Source organism: Daphnia pulicaria, chromosome 4 (assembly GCF_021234035.1).
Source record: "Daphnia pulicaria isolate SC F1-1A chromosome 4, SC_F0-13Bv2, whole genome shotgun sequence".
Taxonomy (NCBI): domain Eukaryota; kingdom Metazoa; phylum Arthropoda; class Branchiopoda; order Diplostraca; family Daphniidae; genus Daphnia; species Daphnia pulicaria.
In genome coordinates, this window is record NC_060916.1 from 7,898,352 (window position 1) to 7,926,351 (window position 28,000).

At 47.1% G+C, this 28,000-nt stretch overlaps 1 protein-coding gene across 1 annotated transcript; it reads left to right on the plus strand.

Annotated features, from left to right (window-relative positions):
• Window positions 1-3: 3 nt before the first annotated feature.
• LOC124338494 lies at window positions 4-28,000 on the plus strand. Its single transcript, XM_046792573.1, has 4 exons — window positions 4-759; window positions 20,989-22,562; window positions 24,135-27,213; window positions 27,283-28,000. The coding sequence occupies exons 2-3, from the start codon at window positions 21,030-21,032 to the stop codon at window positions 26,040-26,042; spliced, it is 3,441 nt and encodes a 1,146-aa protein (XP_046648529.1). The 5' UTR covers window positions 4-759; window positions 20,989-21,029; the 3' UTR covers window positions 26,043-27,213; window positions 27,283-28,000.

Genomic DNA, 28,000 nt, shown 5'->3' on the forward strand with positions numbered 1-28,000 from the left:
CTCGTCTCTCTCTCGGTCGTGCACACATGAACACACGCGGAGAAAGGGAAAAAGAAAAAGTCTAGGAATATAAAAATACAAGGAGAAGAAAAGAAACCAAATCTCTTTTATACCTCCATAGCAAGCAGTAGTAGTAGTCACTGATGTGCTTTGTTATTGGTTAGTATGTACCTGGTCAAAAAAAGAAAAAAGAAAAAAAGAAAAAGAAAAACGCCGCCAGCTATATTCCTCCTCTCTTTATATTTCGCTCTACCAACAGTTTTTTGGTTTCTCCTCTGCTTCAAGGTACACTCATATCTAAAAAGTTGGCTGGGCTGTGTACTACAGCGTGGAAGTTTTGGGGCGGAGCGGTCTGTATAGTGCTGCATGGCGCGGAGTAGTATAGACGAGTGGTAGAGGAGTGCTGTAGTGTGTGTTAGCTCTGGTCTGGCTGCTTTCCCTTTAGCTGGCTCAGTCATTCCTTGGACGCCGTACCCACAACTGCCGCACGTCTGTTCCCTCCACTTGGCTAGAGCGTCTCTAGATTTCGTGTGGTGCAAGTTCTTCTTCGTCTTCTTCGTCTTCTTTTCAGTTATTACTAGACGACTCTTCAGTTGCAAGTTTTGTGTTAACTAGTTGGAGACTCGTCTCATCTGATGAACGCTGCTGCCCTGTGTGATTATACAAGTTGAAATAAACCTTGGAATTTGAGCGTTGCTGAGACGACCCAGAGAATTTCGAGCCGCTGTCGCCCGCAAGACGAGAGTTCTCCTGATTAAGGTAAGATGATTTTCGTGTGTTGAGTTTGGCTTCGCGTTCAAGAATCTCGAGCGCCTTTTTTGAATGAGTCGGATCGATAAACAAGCGAGTAGACAGGAGCAGAGTTCCAAGTTTCGCCAAGCGACAGCACAATATATAAGGACAGTGTGTGTTTTCAAGTTTGTTGCCAGAGTGAGTGGGGACTTTCGTTGGAGAGGAGAAGAAGAATGAGAGAAAAGAAGAAGAAGAAGAAGAACTATGTGTTGTACGCGCTAATAACCCTTTTCTCATTAAATACTTTTTTTTTCCCCGTTGCGAGTTCGCTGAAAAGCGTCACGAAAAGTAGTTGCGTCCTTATTAATTCTTCTCTTCTTCTTCTTCTTCTTCTTCTTTCAGTCACTTAGAAATTGAAAGAAAAAAAGAAAGAAGAAGAAGAAGGACTGAAGTTGATTAAATGAGCCCATGGCATTCATTTCGTCTAGTTCATTGTCCATTAGATGCTACAGAGCATATAGACGAGCTAGCTAAATGTATAACTCTCAATATAGGACAACCATCTTCTCCTATATCGATCAGTCTACTCGATCGTTGGGCTATAACTCACTTGAGGGGGGGTTGAGCCGGGGCATACCATCTGAAATCTGCTTCCATGTGTGTGTGTGTGTGTGTGTAGTGTACACTCGTGATCCTGTCGTGCGTATCCGAGTGTTGCAGGTTGCTTAGTCGATAAAATCCGTTTAAAACAAGTTGCCATGCAACTGCTTGTTAAAAGTTCTCCTTGTCACCAGCCCTTTGCTGGCTGGCTGGCTGACTGGCCGTCCGTCCGTCCGTCCGTCCCCGTCTGCTTTTATTGATGCGACTTGTGCAAGGTGTGCGAGCGAGTGGGTGGACGAGTCCTCCTTCTTTTTTTTCTTTCCCCCTTGCATTTTCAATGATAAGAAATTGTCGTCTGTAGCATGTGCGTTCGCCTGTGTACACAAGGCTTTAGCAAGCTGCATCAAGCTGCATCAAGATGTAGTCAACACCGAAATAGACGTGGGCAGATAACTGTTCCAAGAGAGCGACACTTTATACACGGGACTTTGCAGGGCACAGGTCTTGTGTGTGTCAAAAGAAACTGAGAGCTCAAAGTAGGTCCACACAGTCCAACAGCAACAGACTAAGCAAATATACGGCTTCGACTTTCCAGCAACCAACTCGACCAAGGCGCGGGCCAAGGCGCTTCTTTCTCCACAAGAGCAACACAAATATGCTTTTAATATGACTTCACATGTTATTCTCTCGCTTCTTTCCACCAGCAATTCACGCGCTTATCCAACGGAATGGAAAGCCTCTTTTTCGATTAGATATAGACGCATTTATCTCTTCTTTTTTGTTGAACGATAAACTAACGTTTTTTTAATCTCGGACAACAAGTCGACGAAATGGCTCTCCATACTAATTGTGTCTGCTGCGCACTTAAAACTCGCGGGTAATGAAAGTTGCCGGACAGCCAGTTTGATCGTTGCCATTCAAAAGAATAACGCCGTTTTACTTCTTTTCTTCTTTTCTTCTTTTCTATATGGCCTTAGAGTGCTGAAGGGAGATGGGGGATATTTTCTTATTTTGAAGGGAATTGAATTGGGATTTTTACAGACGTGATCTTTTAGAGTTGGCGTTCCTCGTGAACTATAAAAATGCGCGAATAAGTCTAGCTAGCTGTTATCCCAGACTGTAATCACGGTGATTAGTTTGGCTTCTCGGCTGAAATTGCGCGTTTCTTTATTCGCCAGCGCCAGCGCATCTCCATAATGACATTATTTCGAAAGGTTGAACGAGCTGCTCGCTGTTGGCTCATGTAGGCGCTTTATACATTCTCTATACTACAGCTGTTCGCCGTTGTCTTCGGCTCTAAACGGTTATCACAATATTCAGGATTTGGAGTATTGATCGTTGCCCTGTTGTTTCTGCTGACTGTGGCATCAATGAAAATGAGAAGCCTCGCTACCACCATCATCGCGTTACAGAGCTCTAGCTAGCTAGTCCAATGGTTATCTCCCATTTCGCTCGAAATGGGTTCTTAAAAGCTATCGAGCAGTTAAGAAATTACAGACCGTGACAAGTTGGATGATGCGAAGGGGAAGCAACGACTTTCATGGTACAATTCTTTTCGAGTTTCTGAAATTACCATCCGAGTGTATTATATAGGATAGGCCGTTTGGCTGTCATTCGGACAGGTGCGATTGCTCCTAGCAACTGTGGCCCTTTCTTTTTATTTTATTTCTTAAGGTTTCCTTCTTTATGATAGTAATTATAAGGAGGAGTCTTAGAAAAAAAGCGGTCTAACCTTCGGATGCCTTTTGTTCTGGTTCAATTCGAATGTTATTGCTTATTGGCCTATACGCCTGAAATTGTTTTTGGTTTTTGTTTTTTCCTGCTTTGGCTTCGTTGCCTGGCTGTTTCTCTTATTCTCCGTGTTTTTAATACTGATGAAAAAGCGGCAGTTCTTAAATGATAGTTTACAGTTGATGGAGTAATGGGAGCTAGTCGCGGATGATAGTCGAAGGAACGTCTTCAAAGGCGTTGCGAGAAAATTGACCGACAAAGGAAACACAGTCGTCGCGCACAATGTTGAACCTGCCGTGTTTTTCTCTCTTTTATTCCGGCAGCAGAAGAAAAAAGAATCGAAAATAAAGTTCCTCTACTAGCTCCTATCCGCGACTGCTGGCGTTCATAATGGGAGAGAGTTATTAAGGAATTTGGAAAACATTTCAATATTCCATCATCATTAGAATGGGCCAATTAGAGCGATATTTCAGCAACGACGCACCGAAGCTTTTAAGAAATGGGGTTGTGGAGACATTCGTTCGGTCTATCGTGATTCGTGATGATATGCATTTATATAAAACGAGTTGACAAAACTTGTTCGTCGCGAGCCCCGAATACTAATAAGTGGAATGTACATATGGCGACCAGTTGTTGATGAGTTGAAAGTTATGATGTTGATATTGTTTCAGACGGACTAATCGTCGTCTATGTATATACGAAAGTGAGGCTGCTGCTGCTGCTGGCCTTTCGGTTTCTAGTATCTAGACGATATGTGTTGCTGATGGAATGACTAAAAAAGTCCATTCCACCCGATTCCACCCGGAGGGACAAGACGACGACGACGACGAGAAGGGAAACCGGAATCTGGTTTTGGCCACTGTCCATCAGATCGTCGAGCTGACTTCTTCTTCTTCTTCTTCTCCTCCTCCTTTTCCAACATGTCCAGCTCCGCTATATAGGATACACGCCTTTTTGGTCTGACAGCTGGTTGGCTTTGGTTGGGCTGTAGGGCCCCGTTGGTATTTGGGGAAAAATAAAGGAAAAAGAAAATAGTCCCTGACCTTGTCTCCTGTACAGCATTAGAGCTCGCACACGTACCTCAAATCCCGACTGGAAAGCCGCACGAATTTCTCTTTTTTGATCTGACGCGCGCGCGGCCCAGCAAAGCATCTATTTCGGGATTTCAATTTTCCTTTTGGTCAAGTGCCGCTGCTGCTGCTGCTGCTGGACTCTGTGTGTGTTTGTGTGTGAGAGAGAGAAATGAAGCCCAAGCACAGCAAATCAGTCCGTTTACAGTGAAGATTTGGCCCTTTTTTTTTGTTCCCCATTGAACGTTCACGCTGCTGTGCGCAAGTCCCGGAAGATCATTTATCAGGATCATAGCGCTAAAGCGAGGGGCCCGTCTTATCCCGGAGGTTGGCATGCGTGTGCCTCTGCCCAGCCAACGAAATTTTTCTCTCTCTCTCAAGCTCTCAAGCTCTTTTTTTTTATTATTTTTATTATTTTTCTCTCTTTCTCTACTCTTTCGGTTCGCCCCCGCTAGCGTATTCGCTCGTAAATTCTCGTTGAGGGTATTATATGAGCGGGCAAAAATAAGGGCTTCATTTCCCCCGATTCCTCCTTCTCTTCTCTTCTCTTCTTCTTCTTATTCCTTTCTTTCTCCATGTTTTCCCCGCGTCTTTCTCTTTCCACACTCCCTTCTTCTTCTTCTCCAACATCGTCTATATAGCATATAGCTGCTGCCTGCCCTGCTGCCGCTGCCCGCCTCTCCGGCTCTCCCTCTTATTTTTCTTTCTTTTTTCTTTCTTATCTCTTTTTGTCTGTTGTGTGTGTGTGTGTGTGTGTGACGGGCTCCCCTCGCTCTGCAATTAAGCCTCGGGTTGTGACTGGATATATGTGTGTAACGCCTGGAGCTGAAGTGTGTGGAAGGCTGGCCATCCGTGACGCCGTTGGCGGCATTCGTCCGCCCATCGGAATATCAGGAATATAACCACAGCACAGAACACAGAACACAGAACACAAAACTAAGAAAGAAGAAAGAAGAAGAAGAAGAGAAAACAAGAAAAGAAGAAAACAACCGACTCGAAATGGTTCCTCAGACCCGTACGCCCTACGCTCCCGTCGCTCCCCCCCGTCTGAGGCCACTGGAAACACGAAAAGACCAAATCAAATATTCACAAAATGAAGAAAGAAAAAACTAAAAAGGATCCCAATCAAATGCGTTTCGAGTTACATGTCAACGGTTCAACTCGTTTCTCAATCGACAATCACTCGGTCACTCGTGATGATTTCAGAGGACAGGATATTCTTTGTTCTTTGATAATCATGTATCTATGAAAAACCAGTAATGTCCTCTCTCTCTGCTATACAACTGCCATAGCTGCCCCTGCATACATCATATAGCTCCCCTCTTCTCTTTCCAAAGTTCCAACTACCCGGAACAATGTAATTACTTCCTATGGTTCCCCACTTTGAGGTTTATCCTGGCTTGAACATTATCTATTGTTCTCTCACTCTCTGCATGGCGCTATTAGTCCATTGTTTACGACGTGTTTCTTTCTCTAGCAAATTCAAGAGTATTCTTTTTCTTTCTTTCTTTCTCTCTTTCTTGATTCCCTTCTTTTCAATTTCATAAGAACACAGCGTGAGTGACGGTAACGTTGGAGAAATCAGCGGTGCGGAAATGAGCCTCAGCAATGTCGATCGATTAAATCGCAATACTCTAGACAGCTAGACGTAGCAGTACTTGAAAAGATAATAATATCGGGGCATAGCATATACACGCCGCAAACATTGAATATATATATCCGTTATCCCGTTGACTTGGCTCCGGGGTTGTTGACATTAGCCGTCCAACTTCACCGCGCGCCGCACGGTATTAGATTTATATTTCAAACGGAAGTTGAAGTAAAGTCTAGTTCTACATTATTCCAGCTCACTGAGGTATACAGAACCATCCAGAGTTTCCGCATAGTTGAAAGCCGTTTCGATTGACGTAGGCATGTGCAATTATTCCTCGAATTATTTCTACCTCATTTGGAGTGTAATTCTGACTAATTCAAGTGTCGGCCGGTGTCGGCTAAACCACATGATGAGGAAATTGTTACTTGTACTTGTATCGTTTCTCGTCACTTGCTGCGGTTTATGATACGAGTCAAGAAATGCCGGGCGTTGGATTCGATGTCAACTTCCTTGGCGCTGCTGATTCGCACATCCTGTGCAATTAAATTCCCATATAGAAGCGCATGCAAGGGGCGATCGGATCGGCGAACATTTTCTCAGAAATATCCGATGGCAGCAGGTCCCAGGTTGTTCTTACGTGAACTGGGGGAATGTGACGGCATCAATTCGACACGCACAAAAAGGCGTGGTGTGGGAACGTATCTAGTGTCTCTTTTTCTCTTATTCTTTGGACTGGGCCACAGCAACCGTCGCCTGTCTCTTTTCCATTTTATTCTCCAAACAACCCCTCCCCCTTTGGCTCGAACCTGCACATCGTGTGAAAAGAAAACAAGCATTTTGTTAGACACGAAAATTGGACCAACTTGTTAAAGCGTCACAAACAGCTAGCTCCGTTATTTGGATAAAAAGTTAAAGGTTGTTTTAACGTCCCCGACTGTTTTTTCAACTCCTCGTCACTCATTAGTTTCGGGTTTCAACTCCTTACAGTTTATTATTGCTCTTAAATTTAAGAGTGTTTTGATTGTATTTTTTTTTTTTTTTTTTTTTTTTAAATCAGTCACATATCCGCTCAGCTCAGCGGCATCTGGTGACCCTACAGCAATAGATTTGGGACGTCCCTATTTTTTTGGTCACTGCTGGTTCTCGGAGGGGACCACTTTGTAATTAAAAGTGCCAACGACCCTTTGTACAAGAGCAGCCGATAGATGATTAGCTGCTGGCCAGCTCAGTGGTGTGTACGGTCCGCTGGCCAGACGCGGGGGAGGATCCCAAATTTTTATTTCATTCCAACTGAAATATATAATATCTGTCTCTCTCTCTCTTTTTTCTTGTTCTCCGAAGAGAAAGCTTTTTTTATATATTCTGTCGCTGACAGGTAGCTCTAATGAACTGCAGGTATACAAAAGGCTAAGATTGTAAGGGACGCGCAGCAAAAGGTGCCCACCCAACGGGCAATGTAAAAGTCCCATAAAAAACAATTTATTTCCCCTTTTTTTTTCTTTCTTTTCTTTTCTTTTCTTTCGTTTTCATCTTTTGCTTTTAGTGCGGTTGTGTTGCCCCGGTTTTTCTCTATATATATCTACTGAAACCTGTTCCATTCCCAGATGATAGCCGAAACTCTTTTATATTATCTCACCTTCCTTTTTTTCTTCCCCCCACCGAAAAACTTTCAAAGTTGGACCGTGTCGAAAAAGCAGAAGAAGGAAATCATTTCTGGTGCTGAGGTGCTTATTTTCGTTGCTTCGTTTCTGCTCTCTTCGCCCACCCCTTTGTGATGTGCAGCCTTCTTAAGTTGAGAATAACATGATCATCTTCTCTATATAATATAATATCACGCCGAGCTTCTCGGAGCTTCTATTCCTTTCTGCTGCTGCTGCCCTTTCGAGACGCCCCATACAAGACACACGGACGGCGTTAGAGTTTAGAGGAGAAGAAGTTTATCGTGTCGTGGTGTGGCCGGTTCAACTTCTTGGCCGCCGTGTCTACTACTATGGTTGTTGCGAGTTGTTGCGAGTTGTTGCCGATCGTAATCGGGGGGGCTTCATCGTCGTGCACACCTCTCCTCGCCCATTTGCTACTCTCCGTCTGACGTCCAGTTAATCCAAAAGTGGTTGCCAGTCGATACTTTCACGAGCAATGGCCTTTTTTCTCTTCTCTTCTCTTCTCTGCTGGCCTTTCCCAAGGTGTCTGTGCGTATATGTGTGCGTGTGTCTATCGTGCCTATAAAAAGTTTTATTTGCCCGGCAGAGATGTGTGTGCTGTGAGGTTGGCCGGTTACAATTTACAAACTAGACGAGGTCTACTGAAGATGTCCTTAAGTGTCGGGAGCGCGCGAACGTGATCAATCGCTTGGCGCTTCTTTGCCGACCGACGACCTTCTGCCCAAGAGTTTCTTTTCTTTTCTCTCTTCTTCTTCTCTCCATCTCTTCTTCTCTCTTCTTAAGAAGAAAAGAAGAAACGGACCGGGGTGCTCTATCGTGTGCCGCCACCAACGTAAATAGGTTTCTTCATGGTCCGAGCACGTCCCGGAACCTTGTTACACAAATCAGACGATTGAGAAAGACCTCCGACTCTATTTGGCCAGTCCGATCCTACGTCTCTTTCCCTCTACGTACTACATATAACACTGACAGCTACGCCAACCGTTACTGGCCATCCAGCAGCTCTCTGGCTCTGGCTCTTCGAGTCCCCCTCACTCGTTACACACGACGATAGCAGAATGTGATTCCGGCCGGCGGATAACTCTGTTCGGCGGCGATGACCAGTCCAACCCAAAAGGAAAAGAAAAAGAATGTCGTCGACATATTGCTGGGCCTATATACGATATATACGTCACGTCGACACACGTGTGGACGCGACAAACTCGAGGACGTCCCTCAATCGGCTCTGCCGACCACACGTATGGCCATTACTGACCTTTGATCTGGCCAGATTTATTTTTTTTTTTACTTTCGGTGTTGCGACCCGCGTTTGTCGGCTTTCCCCACAGCTTGACCGGAAGCGTTGAACCGTTTTCAATCAGCTTTGACGGAGTCCACCTCCTCCCCCCGCTGGCCTCCTTTTTTGCCATTTCCGTGCGCACTTTCCTCGTGGCACAGCCGAAGGAAAGAAGAAAAAAAGCCGCAATCGGCCGCTTTTCTAAATGGACTGTAAAAGCCTATACAGTACTACATGTAGGAGCGAGCGCGATGGGGCTTCTTTTTCTCCACCCCCGTCCGTCCGTCCGTCCCTCCCTCCCTCCCTCTGACTGTACTAAACACTGTTGGCACGTTGTCCTCAAAGTCGTTAACTGACTGTGACTATGATTAGGGGCCAGCCAGCCAGCTGGACCAGCTTGTACGACATAAGGCGATTGAGGGGACACAGTTTTTCTTCTTTCATTCTTTTTTGTTTCTTCCTAATGCTCAACATGACTTGGAAATACATAAAGGAATGAGGTTGGTCTTGATTGGAAAGAAGTTCTCCTTCGCTATACGGATGCTGCGGTATATATCTATATATAACGTTGGCGGATTGATTCCCTGTGCGCTGATTGAACGCCTGCTTGCATTTCGTTTCTTTTCTGGCCAAAGCTCTAATCAAATCAACGGGCAGAACGGGCAGCACCCAAAAAAGGCAACGAAAGACCCAAGGCCGCGATGAAGCCTCTCAATTCCTTTTGATATTCCCTCGTCGGTCAGAGCCATTGACTCCATTGAGGCGGAACCACCAAAATGACCCACATTTCGGGTCATCTTTTTCCCATATTAGACTGCCCATGTAAGCGATCCTCTCTCTTTATGTCTGTCTCCCTTCAACTTTCAACCGTTTTCTCGGCCTCTTTATTCGTCGATTCACCCCTTGTTGGCCACGTAGAATAGAAATCGAATCCACCGGTTCTATAGAAAAAAAAATCAAGGAAATAAAAGTCGGCAAAGTGAGCAGCGACAAAGAAAACGGGCGGTACAACGAAAATCATTCGAGTCTAAAGAGATGCGTCGTGACAACAACCCAGTTTCATCGGCCGTTACATCACAGCGAAGTAATATAGCTATATTGCTATAGCTGCACAACCCACACAACAGAGAGAGAGAGAGAGAATCCAGCCAATGTGTTTTGATTAGCGAATCCCAGAGCAGCCCCAGTCCCAGTCCCAGATATTTTTAACGATGTGACGAAAGGAGCCGAAGAAAATCAAGATCATTAGCGCGCCGGGCCGACTGCTACATGCATGCGGGATTGGCTGGGCCCAACTCAATCTATACAGGCGCATCATCATCGACAATCTCGGGAGAAAGAGAAAGAGAAAAAGGAAAAAAAAAAAGAAAAGAAAACGGGAATGAATCAAAGCTTTTCGGTCTCATTGTGTCGATATTTCTTTGGGGTCGTCTTGATATCTCAAAGAAGAAGAAGGAGGAGGAGAAGGAGCTTGTTGACGTGCTGGGGGGAAGAGAGAAAAGAATGACGTCGTGTGTGGCGCTCCCTTCTTACAAATGACCGATCATGTGGAATAATAGGCAAAGGACAAGCCAATGTGTTTGCTGCCGCTTCTATGTATAGTCGCCCCTTTCATGAGAGAGTCAGAGTCTGCCTGTGTCGATTTGTTCTTCTTCCCAGCAGCAGCACGTTTGTGAAACAACTGCCTTTGTCTCTCCCATCTCCCATCTCTTATCGAAATTCTTTTGTTGCCTCCGTGCAGTCCGATTAAAGTCGAATGATGACAGATCGGATTTGGATGCCATTCTTGGTCCCAGCACGCTGTCCCTACCAAAGATAAATGCTAGCTGCTGCGTGTCTGCCGGCCGGCCGGCCGGGCGTAGCAGTGCCAGTCGAGAGTTGAGAGTCGCTCAAACAAAAGAGGAGACTGTACAACCCAATTCCTTCGTCTCTTCACGACGCTGCCAAACGTGCTGGCACACACACACACACACAACAGCAACGACGACAGCCTTTTCATAGGCGGAACTTCACGAGTTTTCATCAGAGAACAAACGGCCAAGAGCCTCTCTCTCTCTCCTTTTTTTTCTTTTCCCAGCAGCCAGAGAGAGAGAGCTGAGCTGAGCTCTCTCTCCGGGGGCACTAACAAAATGATGCTATCCAAAAAGTCCTTTCACACGTGCATCCGGGGCAGCACCAAGACTTTTTTTTCTGTTTTTTTTTTTTTTTTTTTTTTTCTTATATTGCCGAATCATCGACAACGGTGGGCCCCCCTTTAGGAATCTTTTCCTTTTATTTCTTCTTTTTTTCTTTTTCTTTTTTCCCCCGTCCGGCTTTCATTTGACAAGCGCTCGCTCGACTATAGATACAAAAAAGCCCGGCTTTTCTCTGCCTGGCTGCTTATGACTGTTCAAACCATATCGCTGTATATACGTATAGCTATATAGGAGACGCTATATAGCTCAGACTAGGCTTCTATTGGTTTCCATTGTCGAAGCGTTTAGTTGAACATAAGATGATCATGACGCCGCGGCCGGATGAAAAAACAACTTGCGCTGCTGCTGCTGCTGCTGCTGCTGGGTGTCTCTTGGGCTGGAGCAGATTGACGCAAACTTTTTATGGCTTTTTTTCCTTCAATTTCTTTTCTTTTTGGGTTTTTTGGTTCATCCAGGGAGAGAAAACTTGATGGCAAAAGAAACGTCATTGAGTGTATTGTATATCTTCTAAAAATAACCATGAAGAGGATATACAAGGAGGGGGGGGGGGGGGGGGGTTGAGGGGGTCGAAGCGAAGTGCGTCTCCAGTTTCCCCCCAACATCATGACGTTGAAACATTTGATATGAGAAAATGGATGATTCCGCTGGATGGCTGGCTGGCGTTAAGGGACTCTCTCTCTCTCTCCGACTCGTTTCCACTCCACTCGACACGCTGGCCGTCTGTTTGGTGACTCGTAATTATCTCGGGCCGGGCGCTAGAAGACCCAGGCGAGAACTGCTAGCTGAGCTGCCCTTTGCCAGAGATTTGTTATAAAGGTTAACTAGAATGCCCGAATGCCCGTCGACAGGTCGTTTATAATTACGAGATTGCCCCAAGTTACTCAACTCTACAGTATGCTAGATCTAACAGCTAACAGCGTCTTTGAATCGGAGACGGCCATCAAGGAAATGGAGGCCCTTCGGTTTTCTTTTTTGGGCCGATCGGATTCGAGCGATTCCCGCTAAAACGAGAAGAAGAAGTAGAGTCGTCCTCCTCCTCTGCTGGAATTTCCGATGGCTGGAATACATTAAAACAGTCGATGCTGAACCGCCTGTGGCCAGCAGAGGATTAGATGGCCGGTGTTGTGTTCAGTCGATGCTCAGGTTGCACTAGTAGAGGAGGAATAAGGCAACCGAAAACAACAACCATAGTCGATCTGGCCCGTCTGCCATATGGCTGATGGCTGGGCTGGAATAACCTTATTCCAAGTAGTATATAGCGAGGCATGTTGAAATGGGCACTGCTGTGGAAACCCAAAAGAATAAGGGAGACGACGCTGCTGCTGGGTTGTTGTTGTTTTTTCCATATTTTGTCCATGTTTTTGTTCCTTTTTTTCTTTTTTCTTTTTTCTTTTCTTTTTGGGTTGTTGTTCTTTGTTGCTGGTTGGAAGAACTGGTCGGTCGTCTCATCCTTCCTCTATAAACATGTCGACATTGTATACATGTACACGGGACAAGGGCTTCCTGGCATCAACGCGTGAGTGCTCTGCTCGCCCGCACACAGACCAGCAAGGCAGCAAGGCAGCAAGGCTCCTGCATGGGCTGTCAAGGCGTCAACTCGATGGTTTATCACGTCAGGAGCAGCGCCGAATTGTTCATTATAACTTGGCTGCTGCCCCTATACAGTCAAAATAAGTTGTACGTACGATGTAACGGGAAGAAATGAACATGTCATACTGTCTGTGTGTCTCTGTGAGTCTCTGTGTGTGCGGAGTGGAAAGAAAAAAGAAAAAAGGAAAAAGGAGAACAAGGAGCGGAAGAGCGGAGCGTTCATAAATCTGGCGCGCAGCACTGCTGTTGATGTCATCTGGTTATGCACCGCTTGACATTGGCAGCTTGTTATTACCTTGAGAAATAACGATTTCCCCCCGCTAGCCCAGCTATCGGCATGCATGCAAGAGCTATAGAGCTGGAGAAGTGGAGAGAGTCCGTCCAAAAAGTCGGACCATTTGTCGGTTATTGCAGCCCATGATGATGGTGCAGTCAGACACACACACAAATGGAGAAACAGGTTGCCAGCTGCTCTTCCGCCCTCAACCTTTTCTCTCTTTTTATTTTATTATTTGTGTCTCCCCTCCACCCATACGGCCCGAGTTATGGTTATCTTTTCCAAACTTTTCGAGAAAACCCTTTAGAGTGGTCGTGCAGCGTGTAGTCGTCATCTCCGGGCACTAAAAACACACGGGGAAAAGAGAAATACCGAGAGAGAGAGAGAGAGAGAGAGAAAGAAAACGAGAACAAGTCGATGGGTTGCTGACTACTTTGCTGAACGTTTCCTTCGCAGGTACGATGAAACATGGGAGTTTTATGAGCTAAACACACACTCCTCCTTTTCTTCGGCTCACACAACATCGTTCGGTTATTCAGCGCTTTTGTTCACAAAGTCGCTACACGAGAGAGAAAAAAGGGGGGGGGGGAATAAGAAAAACGAGTTGATGGAAAAGAGAAACGAAATGTCGGGTGATGATCGCTCTGCGCCGAGCCAATATTTGGAGTCGTAAAAACTACCGACATCTTTTGTGGCAGCTGCAACACAAAAGAAATAGTGTTGCTCTCTTCTTCTCCTTCTTCTTCTTCTTCTTGTTGTTGTTGTTGTTATTGTGGTTGTTCTCTCGCCGTATTTCCTGGCCCGCAAAAGACTAATAATAAAAGGCCAGAAATATTACAGGGAGGAAATGTCTATAATTCATAGTGTCGGTCGGTGCGCATGCGCGTTGAAAACAACAACCCAAAAAGTCAAAGGGAAAAGTTTTCGATCAATTATCACTGCGCGGTTATTCTGTACATTTCCGCTGGCCGGGTTATATTGTTGGGCGTGCTTATGGCCGCGGCTGCATCTCATGCATATCAAAAGGCGCCCAAGACGACGACGACGACTAGCAAGAGTGCAAATGTCTAGCGATTCGCTACGCCTTTTGTTCCGACTCTCTCGCGCCGCCCTGGACGCGACCACCACCGTCCAAGTCGATCCTTCCGCCTATATACATCTATACATGTATACTACACACAGCACAGCACAGCACAGCACAGCACAGGGGACCCACCCTGCTGCACTGCAGGCAGCCGCCCCGCCAGTCTTTTATGAGCCGTGTCCGCCGGAAGAGGATGAATCTAGTCACATTACCGCAGCAGCAGCGCGGCAGCAGCTAGAGCCAGAGCTCTAGCACGACGACTACTTTTGAATTCAAACGGCGTGCCGGGGGGGAAATAGCCAAGTCACCCCCCCTTTGAAATCGCCTCATCATCGATACTTGAATGCAACGGGGTCAAGACATCTCTCCCAACTTGCTCCGCGCCGTGTGTTCATTATTTCACGATTTGACTCTTTTTTTTTTTTCCTTTTTCTTTCTTTTTTTAATGTGGCGCACGATTTCTTCGTCGATGCCGATGACCGCTGTTAATATGTTCCTGAAATAATCAATAGCCTTGTGGTTTGATACCTATTTCTCTTTTTTTCTTCTTCTTTTCTTCTTCTTTTCTTTAAAAAGCGACCGGCTTTATATTATATACAAGCTCGTCCGTCCGCTTGACGCTGTGTAGGAGGGACTCGTGTATATGCACAAGAGATGGAAGGTGAGATTTGTTTGCTGCGAGTCTATACTACTCTGAAAGCCACATTAGCGGCTTCTTCTTCTTCTTCTTCTTTGACTGGATTTCCTAAAGCTTCCATCTCTTTGACATGGCCCCGATAGTTTGGCTGTGTAAAGATAGGCTAAAAGACTGTCAGCAGAGGGTGATCATTGCCCCCCTTATTGGTCAGGCGTTTCTCAAGCTTCTTTGCAGCTGAAAAGAAAATGAGATCGCCGTCCCCAGTCTCGCAAAGGATGCGCATTTTCTTCCTTTCTCTGCGCCACCGCGGAGCCCCACCACCACAAAAAGAAAAAAAAGAAAAGTATGGAAATAATAGAAAAAGGGACCCAAAATATTCATCCTTGGGGGTGGTGTCGGTGGCGTATAGTTTAGCCTAAAATAGCCTGATATATCCGTCAGCAGCGCAGTAGTATATATTTGACGTGAAAGAATATGTGACTAGGGCCCTTGTGGCCGATTCAGCAGGATTGACTCTGACACATCAAACGTATTGTGCGTATATTTCGATTACTTTTATGGTGATGTGATCCAGTCACATCCACATACGGAGCTGCTGCTGCTGATATATTTAAGTGGCATAGGCTCGATGCGGCAGTCAAAAAAACGATGGCCGCTTCATCTTGTGTAATGCACTGGGTGAAGCCAAAGTCATAAGGAAAAAGAAGGAAAAAACACACACAAGCTAGCAGCTAGGGCATTGTGTCAACTTTTTGGGTGCGTGTCTGCGGCTCCTCCTTATGGTGGGGCCGGGGTGGTTGGTCCTTCATCTCGCGTGAGAGATCGATGAAATCATTGACCGGAGCACACACAATATGAGAAAGGGCCGGGAAAACAGTGCTGCATGCCCAGCAGCAGTTATATAGACATTGGGGGGCTATAGCAACTGCCCGTTGAGTCTGACGGCTCCATGAAAGAATTCACGTTGTCAAGTCGTGAAAAAAAGGAGTCGCTTTTCCTATTCAAGTTTATTTTATTTATTTTCGAGATAGCGGCGGGATTGGTAGGAGGGAAAAATGGAATGGAAAGGAAAAAAAAGTATCCAACTTCTTGAGCAGCGCAATCCGGTAAGTTCCAACTTGTGCTGCTCTACCCCCTGCAAAGCATCCGGGTTGTTGGGAAGCGATGCAAGTTGATCTTTCCGTGCAAGAGAGCAGCTAGCGCTAGCCCCTCTCTCTCTCTCTCTCGCCTGCACATAAACGGATCGTTCTTTTCAGAATGCCATTAAAAGAGGAATGCCGGCAACGATGCAGGTTATTCCCGGCTAATGTAGAAAGTTTTTTTTTTTATTTCTCCCTTCTTTTTTGGCCAGCAGTTGTTTACTTCTGTCTGCTCCTGCTTCTTCTTTTGATAGAACTGGCGAGAGAATAACCGAATCCATCGCTCACGTCAGCGAGAATATCAATAGCCATCAGGCAGCAGTCGGCCGGCCGATATACCGTGTGTGCGCCGTGTGTTCTACATGAGAGGAAAACAAGAGAATTGTGGAAATGTTTCCTTCATGTCAGAGAGCGGAGATTCGTGGATGGATAGCGAGGACGACATCAGCGCCCAGCGGGAGCGTGCGGAGGTGGGCCCAGGCGGGAGGTCTCCCATTTCTATGGCACGCCGATCGCCCAAGACAAAGTCCCTTCAAAACTTTGTTCACAGCCCCTCTCTCGCTCGCTTAGTTTCTCTTCCTTTTTCTTCAGTTGCATGAATAATGATCGCCAGGGAAACTTAGACATACGGCACTTTGCCATTCCTATTCCAGCCCGTGCTGCTGCTGGCCAATGCCACCTATTTTATTTTATATATAGATAGATGGATATACCACTAACCACTTTGTACTACACAGTCGGCCAAAATGTCTTTACCTGCGCTCAGAAACCCTCGACTACTACGGTACGACGAGAGCCGATTACAGCAGCAATGTGCATTATTTAAAGAATGTTGCTTCCATCCTGCTGTCTCGATCGATACTTCATGAACCCAAAAGATATTTTCTTTTGGCATGGGCACAACGTAGACTCGCCGTTATGGTTATGGTGGCCAGATACCGATCCATGGCACCGAGTCAAGAAAAACAACCAACGTCATTTACATGCGTTGTTCCTGTTTCGGACTAGATATACTATAGTATAGGGGGCTATAATAGGCCTGTATTCTGTAGTAATATTCTATACAGACTGGGACTTTTGTCAGACTGAGCTGCTGCCACACATGACAGGGCGTCCTCCCTTTTGAACAGACGTTTATTTTCTTGAAATGTCCCTTGACTTTTGAGCCAATGAGCGGCGACGAAGCTGATGCTCTTTGTAAAAACGATGAAATATTCATCACATATCGTAAAGTCGCCCTTTTTTTTCCTCTTTTATTATTATGACGTTTCCTCATTTCTGCCGCCTTCAATCCATGGCGGAGCATTCCAGCGTAAATAGAATTGATGACGACTGGCGTGACGAGTGCGAGTTCTTGCCATACCCACGCCCTTTTACCAATGGTTCTTCAGCTCTTCCTGTTTAGTACTCTGCCATCTCACGAACTCAAAAAAATCAATAGGATATACATGTACCATCTCGACGAGTTTTTTTTTCTTTCTTTTCTTTTCTTTTCGAGCACAGCTGCAAGTTTTTGTCTTGGAACCAGCCAACGTTTCTGTGTGTCTTTGGTTATAATACATAACCCTTTTCTTTTTTTTGGCTGGGTTTTTAACCCCTCCGACATTTCGGCAATCGGAGAGAGACGAAACCACTGCGCCCATGTGGTCAAAGTTAGTAGTTGTCGCTATTGTGAATTGTGAGCGACATGACAGATGCGAAATCTATATCTATTCATCTCTCTACTCCATGCAATCGTCTCTTCCCCCCCACTCCCCTCGACTATACCACTATACTACTGGTAGTAGTCTAGTGGTAGTGGTACGTGTATCGATGAAATCGGCTTTATGTCTGCGCTGCTTCCCATTTTATTTGTCGTCGTTATACAAAAGGGGCCTCGGCAATGCGACAGGACACTCGTCAATTGACAAGAGTCTCACCTCCTTTCTGACTGCTGCTGGTCGACAATGTGTCGAGGGGGTAGTCGCACTCGACATCATTTCGTGGGGGGGAAATGAGAGAGAGAGAAAAAAAAACTTGTTTGAATTGAACAAAAGAAGATTGCAGGTTGGATACAAACTGTATAGAGAACTGAATTGTGGGTGTGTGTAATAGGATGACGCAGATCTCGCCCTCATCGACTTCTTTCATGTCTTGCTATTGGGAAATAAAATGGAAAAAAGAAAGAAAAAATGTGTCAGGTTTTTCATGCGATGGCGGTTGAACAGCTGTTGGAAGCACCTTTTCCTCCGTACGGACTGTGCAGATATCAAATGGTGTAGCCTACTATTTTGTCTGCACCGAAAAGATGGCGTTATATTCTTCTTCTTTTCTCCTTGTGCGGGTCTCACTGGAAACTCCGCTGGGGAGGGCTGGTGCCTAAACATATGAAACGGCGGAGGGGTATATATATATATTATAGTAAGCCCGGCCAGGATCGATGTGCCGACTGAGACGCAAAGCGGATAGAGCTGGCAGTTTGCTGGCTGGCACACTATAAAAGTGTGCAAAGGAAAAAAAAAAAAAAAAAAAGAGAAATGGATAGACTTTGACAAGAAAATGGGGGAGAGAGGAAGATGAAAAAAAAAAAAAAAGTTAGAAAATGATTAGACACGCCCAGTCATCGTAACGAATATTTGATGTTCCATACACACGGCCGCAAGACACACACGGCGTGTAGTAACAAAATGGCGAAGTGGTTGTCACACGTCTAGACGTTCATCCGACAGGCCACATCATATCCCCCAGGAAAAAAAGGGAAAAAAATAAATAATCGTTGTTTTTTGTTTTTCTTGTGGTTTGTGAAGAAATAAGAAAAACTAAGAAAAAAAATAAAAATAAGTTGGAACTTCTTCCTTGTGCCAGCACACGGCAATCATTTACAGTGCACCGCTCGATAGCATACTGCGGCATAATTGGAAAACATGATGACAGGGACGGATAGGAGAGACGGGGGGCCTAGTTGTTCTCGCTCGTGTACCTGGGATTAGGTACACGGTATGCTACAGCATATTCACCTGGGCTAGCACTACCATATACTCCCCCCTGTTCCAGGCGTGTGCCCCTCGTGTCAAACGAACCAGCGACTTTTTTTTTCTTTTATTTTTCGGGGGGGAATAAGGCAACAACGTCCGCCTCCTGCTCGTCATCACCAACGCGCTGGTTGTTGTTGTTGTTTCTTTTCCCCCCAACTTATAGAGAAGAAGAAGAAGGCGACCATATATCTACCGGAGTTCGACCACTGGCTTACTCTAACGGTGAACAACACACGACGGAGAGAGAAAAGAGAGAGAAAAGAGAAAGAAAAGAGAAAGAAAAACTCGTTGCGTTGGCTGACTGGCCACAGCACAGCGCCACTCCCTCTGAACTGTGCGTGACTGGAACAACTTGAGAGTCACGATGGCCCTTCTCGGCTTATTACTCAGTTGGAAGGGGGAAGAATTTCAATAATCTAATCGGGACGACGTGTCGGAGAGGTTCAATTCCTGCGTCACGAAACTTGTATCTACACCGCGCTCTATCTTCCGTCTCGACTCTTGTTTTTTGTCTTCTCATTTGCATCCCACATGTATAGACTGCTGGCCGTGTGCTGGGTTGGTTGGCATGATTATCATCAAACAGCATCTTGATGATGAGGCTGTGGTGTGTCATAGACAACTGTAACGATGAGTAAAAGGTCGCCAGGGCTTTTTACAAAGCCCACGCCATATATTTTTTAGCCATGTTGATCTCTGCTCAGTAATAAGGATTGGGGTCGACCAGATCTTAGTGTCCATCCAAACAAGGAAAGGCTCACAGCCGATGAGGCTTAATCCGCTGCCCCTGCCTGCACGAGACCCCGGCCCAAACGCCCAGCAGACTACTCTAGAGAATAAACATGTCCCCTCAGGAGAGAGAGAGAAAAAAAGATCTCATAGATACTTTTGAGACCCATATCGCCGTCCATTATATCCTATATATACGTATATACGGATAGCAGATAGACGAAACGGCCAGCTTCTCTAGCAGCTTCCAGCTGGGTTTCTTTTCTATAGTGTGTAGTATAGTTGTTGTTGTTGCTGGTAGAGATTTGGTCGCTGGTACCCTAAAAGGATTAAATGCGCAGTAGGGTGAGCGCAAGTGCATCTGTGAGTGAATGTGAATGATCCTTGCTTACGCTAGTACACTCCAACCGACTTGTGTGTATACCTAGCTGGCTCCTCCATTTGACTTTATTGATCGTTTCAGACGATGCCTCTGCCCTCCGGCTATATAGCCTTACAGATTGCAACCAATGCAATCGAGGTGGAAAGAATCTCATCACTTGTTTCAAAACCACCAAATATCAAATTTCATCTCGTCGAAAACCATCCGTGCTTTGGATTATTTTATTATTATTCGCCATCGGCTGGTGTGCTTAGATTTCCATCCGACATTTTTTTTCTCATCCAATAGAAATAGAAACCGGAATGCCATAGTATTCTCAACACTAATTCATTTCTGAAGGGATCTCTCCCTCCTCCCTTGTAATCGAATTTCAATCAAATTTGCATCCGCCCATATGCCTTACTTCAAATCATCTTTTTCGGGGGGTATTTCTCTCATTTCTCTTTGAGACTTCGATGAATGCAAATGATTCGACTTTTTTTCTTTTCCTCTTTTTTTTTAAAGATTTCCAATTTGGAAAATGGGGGGGAATCAGAAAAAGAAAAAGTCTTTCAGTGTTCGAAATTCATTATACGGTAATCAGGCACTCAGCGACACAAGAAGAAAATCAAGAGTGCCGAACGTGCTTAATGGATGGTTCGTTCCTCCGTGTCGTTGTGTTGTATCATCCAGCAGCAGCTCCAGCAGCAGCCTGGATAGATGCGGGAGGGAGAGGGAGAGAGCAATAGAGTTTGACGGGTGGAGTTGGGGAGGAATGGATTTCAATCAAGCCAGGAATTCATTCTATCATGTCCGGGACGCTTTTCATCTCCCAACTTTTCCCCTTCATCTCTCATCCTCAATATCCCACGTCCCATATTTCCCTTTTTTTCTATGGAGACCAGCAGCAGACGAGAGAGTCGTGTTGTGTGTGTCGTCGCTGGGATGCGTGCAGACAGACCCTACACACGCGCATCCACTCCGTTTACCTGCGTGTCAAGCGTCTTTGAAGTCGACCCCCCCCCCCTTTTTTTACTTAGATATTATTCAACTTCTTGTTGGCTGGAATTTCTAAAGAAAAACTGATTAGGCATCAAGCTCCTGTCCCTGTGATCAGTTTAATTGAAATTCACGTTTTCTCTGATGGCTCATGACTCTGGACCTATGCCGTAGTTGATTGTGAAAGTGGACCCATAGTGGCCTTTTTATTGATTTTAATTGGCGGTGCACGACATCACGTTCTCAGAGACCGCAGCTTCTACTAATATTTAATTGTGATTATCTTTCTGTATGTATAGTTGCAGGTTAGGATATCGCCAAGTAAGCATGCACCATTGAGATGTTGTCCTCCTCAAGAATGGCCTGTTCTAAAATTGCGCTCGTGATGGCCGTGCTGCAGTTGTGTTGCGCCACACGAGTAACAAGACAACAATTGCCCAGCGATCATCAACATCATTCCAGAGCCCAGCACTCGGCAGTGCTGCTGAACAAAGGCACTGACAATCACGACGACGACACGAAACTGCCGGCCGGCTGGAATGGCCTTCTTCCCATCCACCCACCGTTGGGTTCCATTGACAGTGACACACGACCAATTAGAAGCCGGAGACAAACCGGCACAGCAGTCGGTGGCACCGGCGGCAATGGCGAGCGGCGATCATCACAGCTCCGGGCGACGTCGTCACCACAGGGCTTATCGCTGCTCGACCTGCCCGTCTTCTCCCGCGGTGACAGACCCAGCTCGATGGATAAAACCTTGGGCGCCATCTTCAGTAAAGTGGCCTTCTCATCCGCCACCAACCAATCGGGCGGGTCTGTGGCGTCACCCAACAACAAGAACGGCGAGGCCGATAAGATCGACGAGCGGAATGCGGCAGCTGCTGCTGCTGGACCCCTAGACGGTCAGTCCATCAATTCGACAGGGTCCGCCGGCAGCGGCAGCGGCAGCAGCTCGACGACGACGACAGAAGCCTCAACGTCCAGCGAGAGCAAGAGCGTGCCGGCCCATGGCGCCCAAGGCACATTGGTTCCCGTCCGATCCAATAAGCCCGTCTTCGAGTTCGACACGCGCGTCTTTGATTTCATCCCCTACGACCGGACCCCGACTCCGTCCGACCCCAATCGCCAGTACAACCCCAACGTGCCTGGCCTGAGGGGACCGTCGCGGATCAACACGGCCCGCAATCCCGGCAACAACCAGCCCTTCAATCTGCGACCCACTCTGCCACCTCTGGTCGACCTGAGCGGGCAGACGGGCAATCGTTTCGTCACCAGCACCAGACAGCAGCATCACACGACGACCACCACGGTGACGCCCAGCACGACCGTCGACCCCGTCGAGGAGGACGACGCTCTGGAGACGACGACCACAACGGCGACATCGACGACAACCGTCACGCCACCGTCGACGAGGACGACGACATCGGCGACGACGACCAGCACCAACGCGCCACCGGCGCCTCCTCCTGCAGTGGTGTCGACCGCCGCTGGACATCCGTCGACGTCGACACGAGACGTGACCAATCGGGTGGCGGAAGAATCAAGCGGCGCTGATCGCGACGCGGCCTGGAGCATCCAGGTGTACGGAACGTCGACGCTGTTCGCGTTGCTGGGCATGTTCGCCCTGTCGAATCTGCTGCGCCTGAGATCGTCGACACGTCGGCTGCTCAACACCAGCCATTGCCTCTCCATCCAGCTGCTGGTTCTCTTCCTGGCCATCACCCGCTCCATCCATTTGCTCTACGACGCCTACAATCACAGGAGGCTCTTGCCACCCGCTCTAGCCTTCAGCATCTTCAACGTGGCCTTTCCGTGTCTCAGTTCCGCCCTGGCCGTCCTCCTTCTCGGAATCTTCAAAGCCACTAAACTGCAGGTAACAAACACAACACACAAACAAATTATCAAAGGAAAGAAAAAAGGAAAAGCTTAAACGGGTTTTTGAAAATCCACTTGTCTTAATAGTCTCTCCCTCCCTCTCTCGGCTGAGACTTTTGAGAGATTTCGTCCCCTCTTTTATTCGTCCATGGTCGACGGCTGTGACTGACAAGCATTCAACATGCAGCATTTTCTTCTTTTTTCTTTTTTCTTTTCCCCCATGTCATGCTTCACTTAATGCGTGCCCTATCGGTATTTGAGTTCTTCCATCTGCGACGACGAGACGTGAGTGGTGGTCGCGACCGCTATCAGCCCGTTGCCAGCGGCGCAGCAACTCTCGACGGTTCCTCTTCTTTTTCTTCTTCTTCTTCTTGCAAGTTTCTCGCTCTCTCTCTCTCTGCTCTCTCAGCTGCTCTTCGCCATTCTTTTGGGTCGTAGAAAACATGATCGTTTCTCTTCGTTTCTCTCTCTCTCTCACTCTCCAAGAAAGAAAGAAAGAAAGAAAAGTGAAGAGTCATTTTTCGACGACCCCAAACGCCAAGATGCCGGATGATAATAATGGGCGCCCCTCGAGCCCAAGCATTTCCCATCTGTGCGCTGCATCTCCGCTGCCAGCCCAGCCCAGCCAGCACAGCACCAACCGATTTCATTTATTTCAATTTGTTTCCCTAAGTGGTTAGACGAGTAGAATAGAGTGGGAGATGAGAGAATCAGAGAGAGAGAGAGAGGAACGACGCAAAGAGTGAGTGGGCACAAAAGATGGCGACCAGGTAATTTCTGAAATTCAGAACCCCGGCGTGCATACGATTGCTAGTGGTGGGACCCCTTCTTCTTAGCTCGCCACTCGTCGTCGTCGTCCGACTCTCCAACCGCATCTGGGAGCCATTCATTAGCTCGACACAAAAGCCAAGAGAATTTCGGTGGAAAGTTTGGTCAGAGTGACGCGGCAAATCTAATAGAAATTCGCTGGAAAATCTATGAACTCGACGACATTGTTCTCCGTTTCCTTTTGGATTATTGTCGAGCGCTAAGAAGGAGCCAGCCAGAGAGATTATTCCCAACAACGAAATGATGCTCGAAAGTCGAAACCAATTGAATAATGTCTGTCGTTCCAGGCGACTAAACGAGCTAAAGTCTTTTCAAAAAGGCTGACAATCCCATAGGCGGTTGACTCCCAATGCGCACCGTGTCACGCTCGACGTCAGCAAAGACGGGCCATACAACTGTGGCAGCCGCAGCCTGACGATATGCTATAGCACGATGAATTTCGACATTCACGCCGACTGCTGCACAGACCGCCCACCACCAGACTTTCGCTAAATATCAATGCAGCAACAGCAGCAGCAGCGGGAGCAACCTTCACTTTTTTCAGCACATTTCGCCCGTTTTCTGGACGATTTCACTTTGGATGACGATGATGAATGCGCGAGTCGTACAACTGTGACTTTTTCTTATTCATTGGGGCCAAGAAAAGGTCGACTCTCCTAATCGCTAGACAATTGCCAATTGAATTTTGTTCTCTCACGGTGTGTTGTGCTCAAGTCATCATTTGTTTGTTGCCCTTTTTCAGGTGATGCCGAGCGTGCTGGTTAAACCGGCACTTTGGGCGGCCCTGGTGGCGTTCCATTTTGCTCTCAGCCTCAGCATCGACATCGTCGTGGGGTCCGTGGGCGGGCTCTTCTCCCTGCACCTGGCCAGCCAAGCCTATTTCGTCCTCTGGTCGCTGGCCCTGTCGCTCGGCTATCTGGCCGCTTTCGCTCCGGCCACCAGGGCCGCCGTCAGCCTGCAGACAGAGACCGTGCGCAGCCATTTGACTGCCCTCCACGTCCACGGCGCCTCCCTGCCCAGATATCTGCCCCATCCGACGCTTCTCAGGGCCGTCCGCGTCACTCTGGCCGCCGCCATTTTGGCCCTGCTGGTCGCCGCCTTCCAGCTCTACGGCATGTTCGGCGTTTACGGTTTACCGTGGCGCCAGCAGCCCAATACGCCGGCCGGCAGCGCCAGCCTCGGCCTCGGCAACAGCGCCGTGCCCGTCGTCCTGACCGCCGAATTCTTGGCCCGTTACCAAGGACTGCAGCGCGAGCGCAACCTCAACGTCGATGCTCTGCGCGAGGTGCTGGGCCTTCCGTCCTCCTTGTCCAGCATGGAACAAGCGGCTGACGAGAAGCGACTCGATCACTGGCCAGTGGCAACCGAGAACTTTTGGCCATGGTGGACCTACCAGCTGGTGGCTCGACTCCTCGAGTTCATCATGGCCGCCCTCATTGCCTACGTGGCCGTCCAGCCGCTGCGCTACAATCAAAGCACGCTGGCCGAGAAACAAGGTGATGTCAGCGGTCAATCGTCGACGGCCAAGAAAGGCTCCTTGTGGATGTTTGCTGGCCGATCGTTCAAGAACGGCTCAATCGAGACGCTGTCAACGCTCTGTTGCCACAGCAACAGAAGTGCCATGGCTCGTAACGGAGCTGGAAATGGGGAAACGGCCGCTGGAGGTGTCATGACCGACCTGTCGCCAATTAAATCAGTCACCTCCGACGAATCTCCGTACCCACCGGCCAATTTGAGGAATTACTGCTACTCCAATCCGACCTCATCTCACCAACACCAGCACCTTCACCTTCATCAGGTCCAGCAACAAATGGAACGATCGTCGATTCCGCCCAACCATTCGGCCACTTCCTCGGCTTCTTCGTCGGCTTTCACGACTCTCTACGATTCGAAACGATCGTCGTCACAGCAGCACCAGAGGCCGCGATGCTCCATCGCCATGTCGCATCCGCAGGTCTCCTCAGTTTTGGTCAACGACAGCGGATTTATTCGCTTTCGTGACGGCATCGCCTCCGATTCGACGGACCAGATGGAACAACCCTACGAGGAAGTGGACCGACAGGTGCGAGGTGCCGCTGCCGCCGGAGACCCGCACCACTCGCACCAACATATCTATCAGGAGCTCGGCTACAAGGCCCCGTCGATGACGTATTACTCGACCGCTTCGTCGATGACTTCTTCCTCCAACACCAACAAAGGGACGGCCACAACGCCGTCCGTCTGTACATACGAACATCTTTGCCGCCGTGGTCTGGCCGGCTACTACGAACCGCAGTTGTACGAGATGCAACTGCCCAATAACGCCCAGTTACTGAGTCTGCTGGCCAAGGAAAGCTGCCAGGTGTTTCAGACGTGCAACATTTACGGCGGATCACTAGCTGGACAGCATCCACCTATCCCCGCCCAGCATTTGTTGCGACACCAGCATTGCCAGCACTGTCAGCACTGCAATTGCAGCAGCTCCAGTCAGCATCTGGCCAGTGGCGTTGACACCCATGACGAATCCCCGGCCGCTTCTCTGTGCGGCCAGAAATCGTCCAATTACGAATCGTATGGACCCAAACCTGAAGGGCAGAGCCCTGCCAATCAGTCGGACGTCCTTCAGGTGATCAATCCCCCAGACATGAGAAATATTCCAATTTTCTTGTAAAGAAAACGTACAGCGACCGAACGGAAAGAGCCAGTCAGAACCAACAAACGAATATGTACCCAGACTCAACACGACCCACTTTCTCTCAATATTGAATTCATGATATTTCTATATTCAAAATCATTCTCTTCGTATGCCTAGCTACAAAAGTTTAGCCCAACCGTCTTCCATCTACTATTCTTTATTCGCATTTGGACCTCGAAAGCAGATACAAGTTCGTCGCTACGATGTGCTTACAAATTCAATGCGGTTTATTTGCATATCTGAAAGGAAAAAATGAATAAACACCCCCAGAATGGCCTACTAGACGTTGGGATGGCAGCTTCCAGATGATAACGGATGAAGAACACAAGAAAAAGCTCAAGACAACTCAAACTCAAGACAACTCTTATCTACGGCCGCATCGGCTTGGCTTCGGTGTTGGGAATTCAAGAATGCATTCAAGCTGGAACGTGAACGGAATGAAACTAGGCTCATCAGCCAAATCTAGGTGGGAATCGACAGCAAGAAAGGAGGGCACCAATCAATCAGCACCTCAGCGCATCTCCTCCACGCCAACCGCCGTCCAGGATTTACCGAGCGTGCCGATACGATTTCAACGAATCCTCGTCATGTGTCCGCCTCATGACAAAAACCCCGAACCACAATCGGCCGATCCCATTAGGATGTCTGTACCAGCAGTGATGAACACACGGTTCAGCCCCGAATCCGTCCATCGCTTACTTGCTCCGTCCATCACACTATCCAGCTGTAGTACGCTACTCCGGCTATTATAGAAAGGATCAAATAGGACACACCCTACGAGTACAGGCCCTCCTTTACCTTTCGCGCTCCTTGAAACGAGTTTCACCGAGTGGTGCTACATTACGGCGGTGGTGCTTCTTCTTCCCAGCCACAAGTTTAATCACCTGGTCAACAGTAAACAGAAGGATCGCAACTCACCGTCCAGCATGCCTTTGTGATCTTTGACAAACCCATGCATCCATTCCACACTTCAACAAGTCGGGAATAATGGCGATATCGACGAGCGATATTCATATGGTAGCTCATCTCCGAGCCACGTTTACTGGAATTATAATCAAGAGTCCATCATTGCTTCTCCAGTATAGAAGCAATCCTGATGTTTACGACTGCAGCTACACAACAGCATTGGCCGACCGACCCTCTCCAGGTAAATTATTATTGCAAATAATTCAAAAGTTATCTTTGTAATGCTCATCCTTTTTATTTTACTTTTTAGAAGTCGAAGATTTGATACAAACCCATTCAAGTTCTGATGACGGTGTATCGTACGAATCGAGTAATTTGACAACATCTGTTCATCTCCTTAAACCAGCAGCTGGAATGCGGAGAAAGCACTCGAGAGTTGGACCAGTGAAGCCTGAAGAATAGAAATTCGAATACTAAGGTGGAAAAGCTCTCTCTGAATATACGCGAAGATTGAAATGAACTCAGTTATGATTTTGTTGGTTCTCATATAATAACACCCCGCTTGATTTAAGAAAATCAATACCCGTATGGATTACGCTGTTCGAATTATGTACGTAAAGAAAATATTATTGTTATTTACTGTTGTATAAAGGCAAACGTTGCTGATCCGTCGGAACACTTTGACATGTATTGCGCGTCATATTGTTCATGTTCATACGTCTAAATTCGCAATTCATTTTGTTTTCATGTGACTCATCAATAATTGTTCTCTTTGTTTCTTCATTTATTTTCCATTTTTCCTATCATTTGGCTCCTGTCATGTGGAGCAATGTTGTGTTCCCATCCCTAGTCTGTCGAGTGTAATGTTTTATGGGGCAAATTATCAATCGCGACATTCCAATAAATAGTTCTTTTATTAGTAACTCATATGTTTGACAATTCGGTGTAAATATTACTGTATCTAATTATTCATTCTGTAACGTGCAGCCATGCTTGGAAGATGAATAGGATTACAAGTATAAACCATT

What these genes read in the sequence shown, in the direction of transcription:
- LOC124338494 (XM_046792573.1), top strand. Translation starts at nt 21,030, where the DNA reads ATGTTGTCCTCCTCAAGAATGGCCTGTTCTAAAATTGCGCTCGTGATG. An exon ending in TCAAAGCCACTAAACTGCAG is followed by an intron (nt 22,563 to 24,134) that starts GTAACAAACACA and finishes GCCCTTTTTCAG; the next exon opens with GTGATGCCGAGCGTGCTGGT.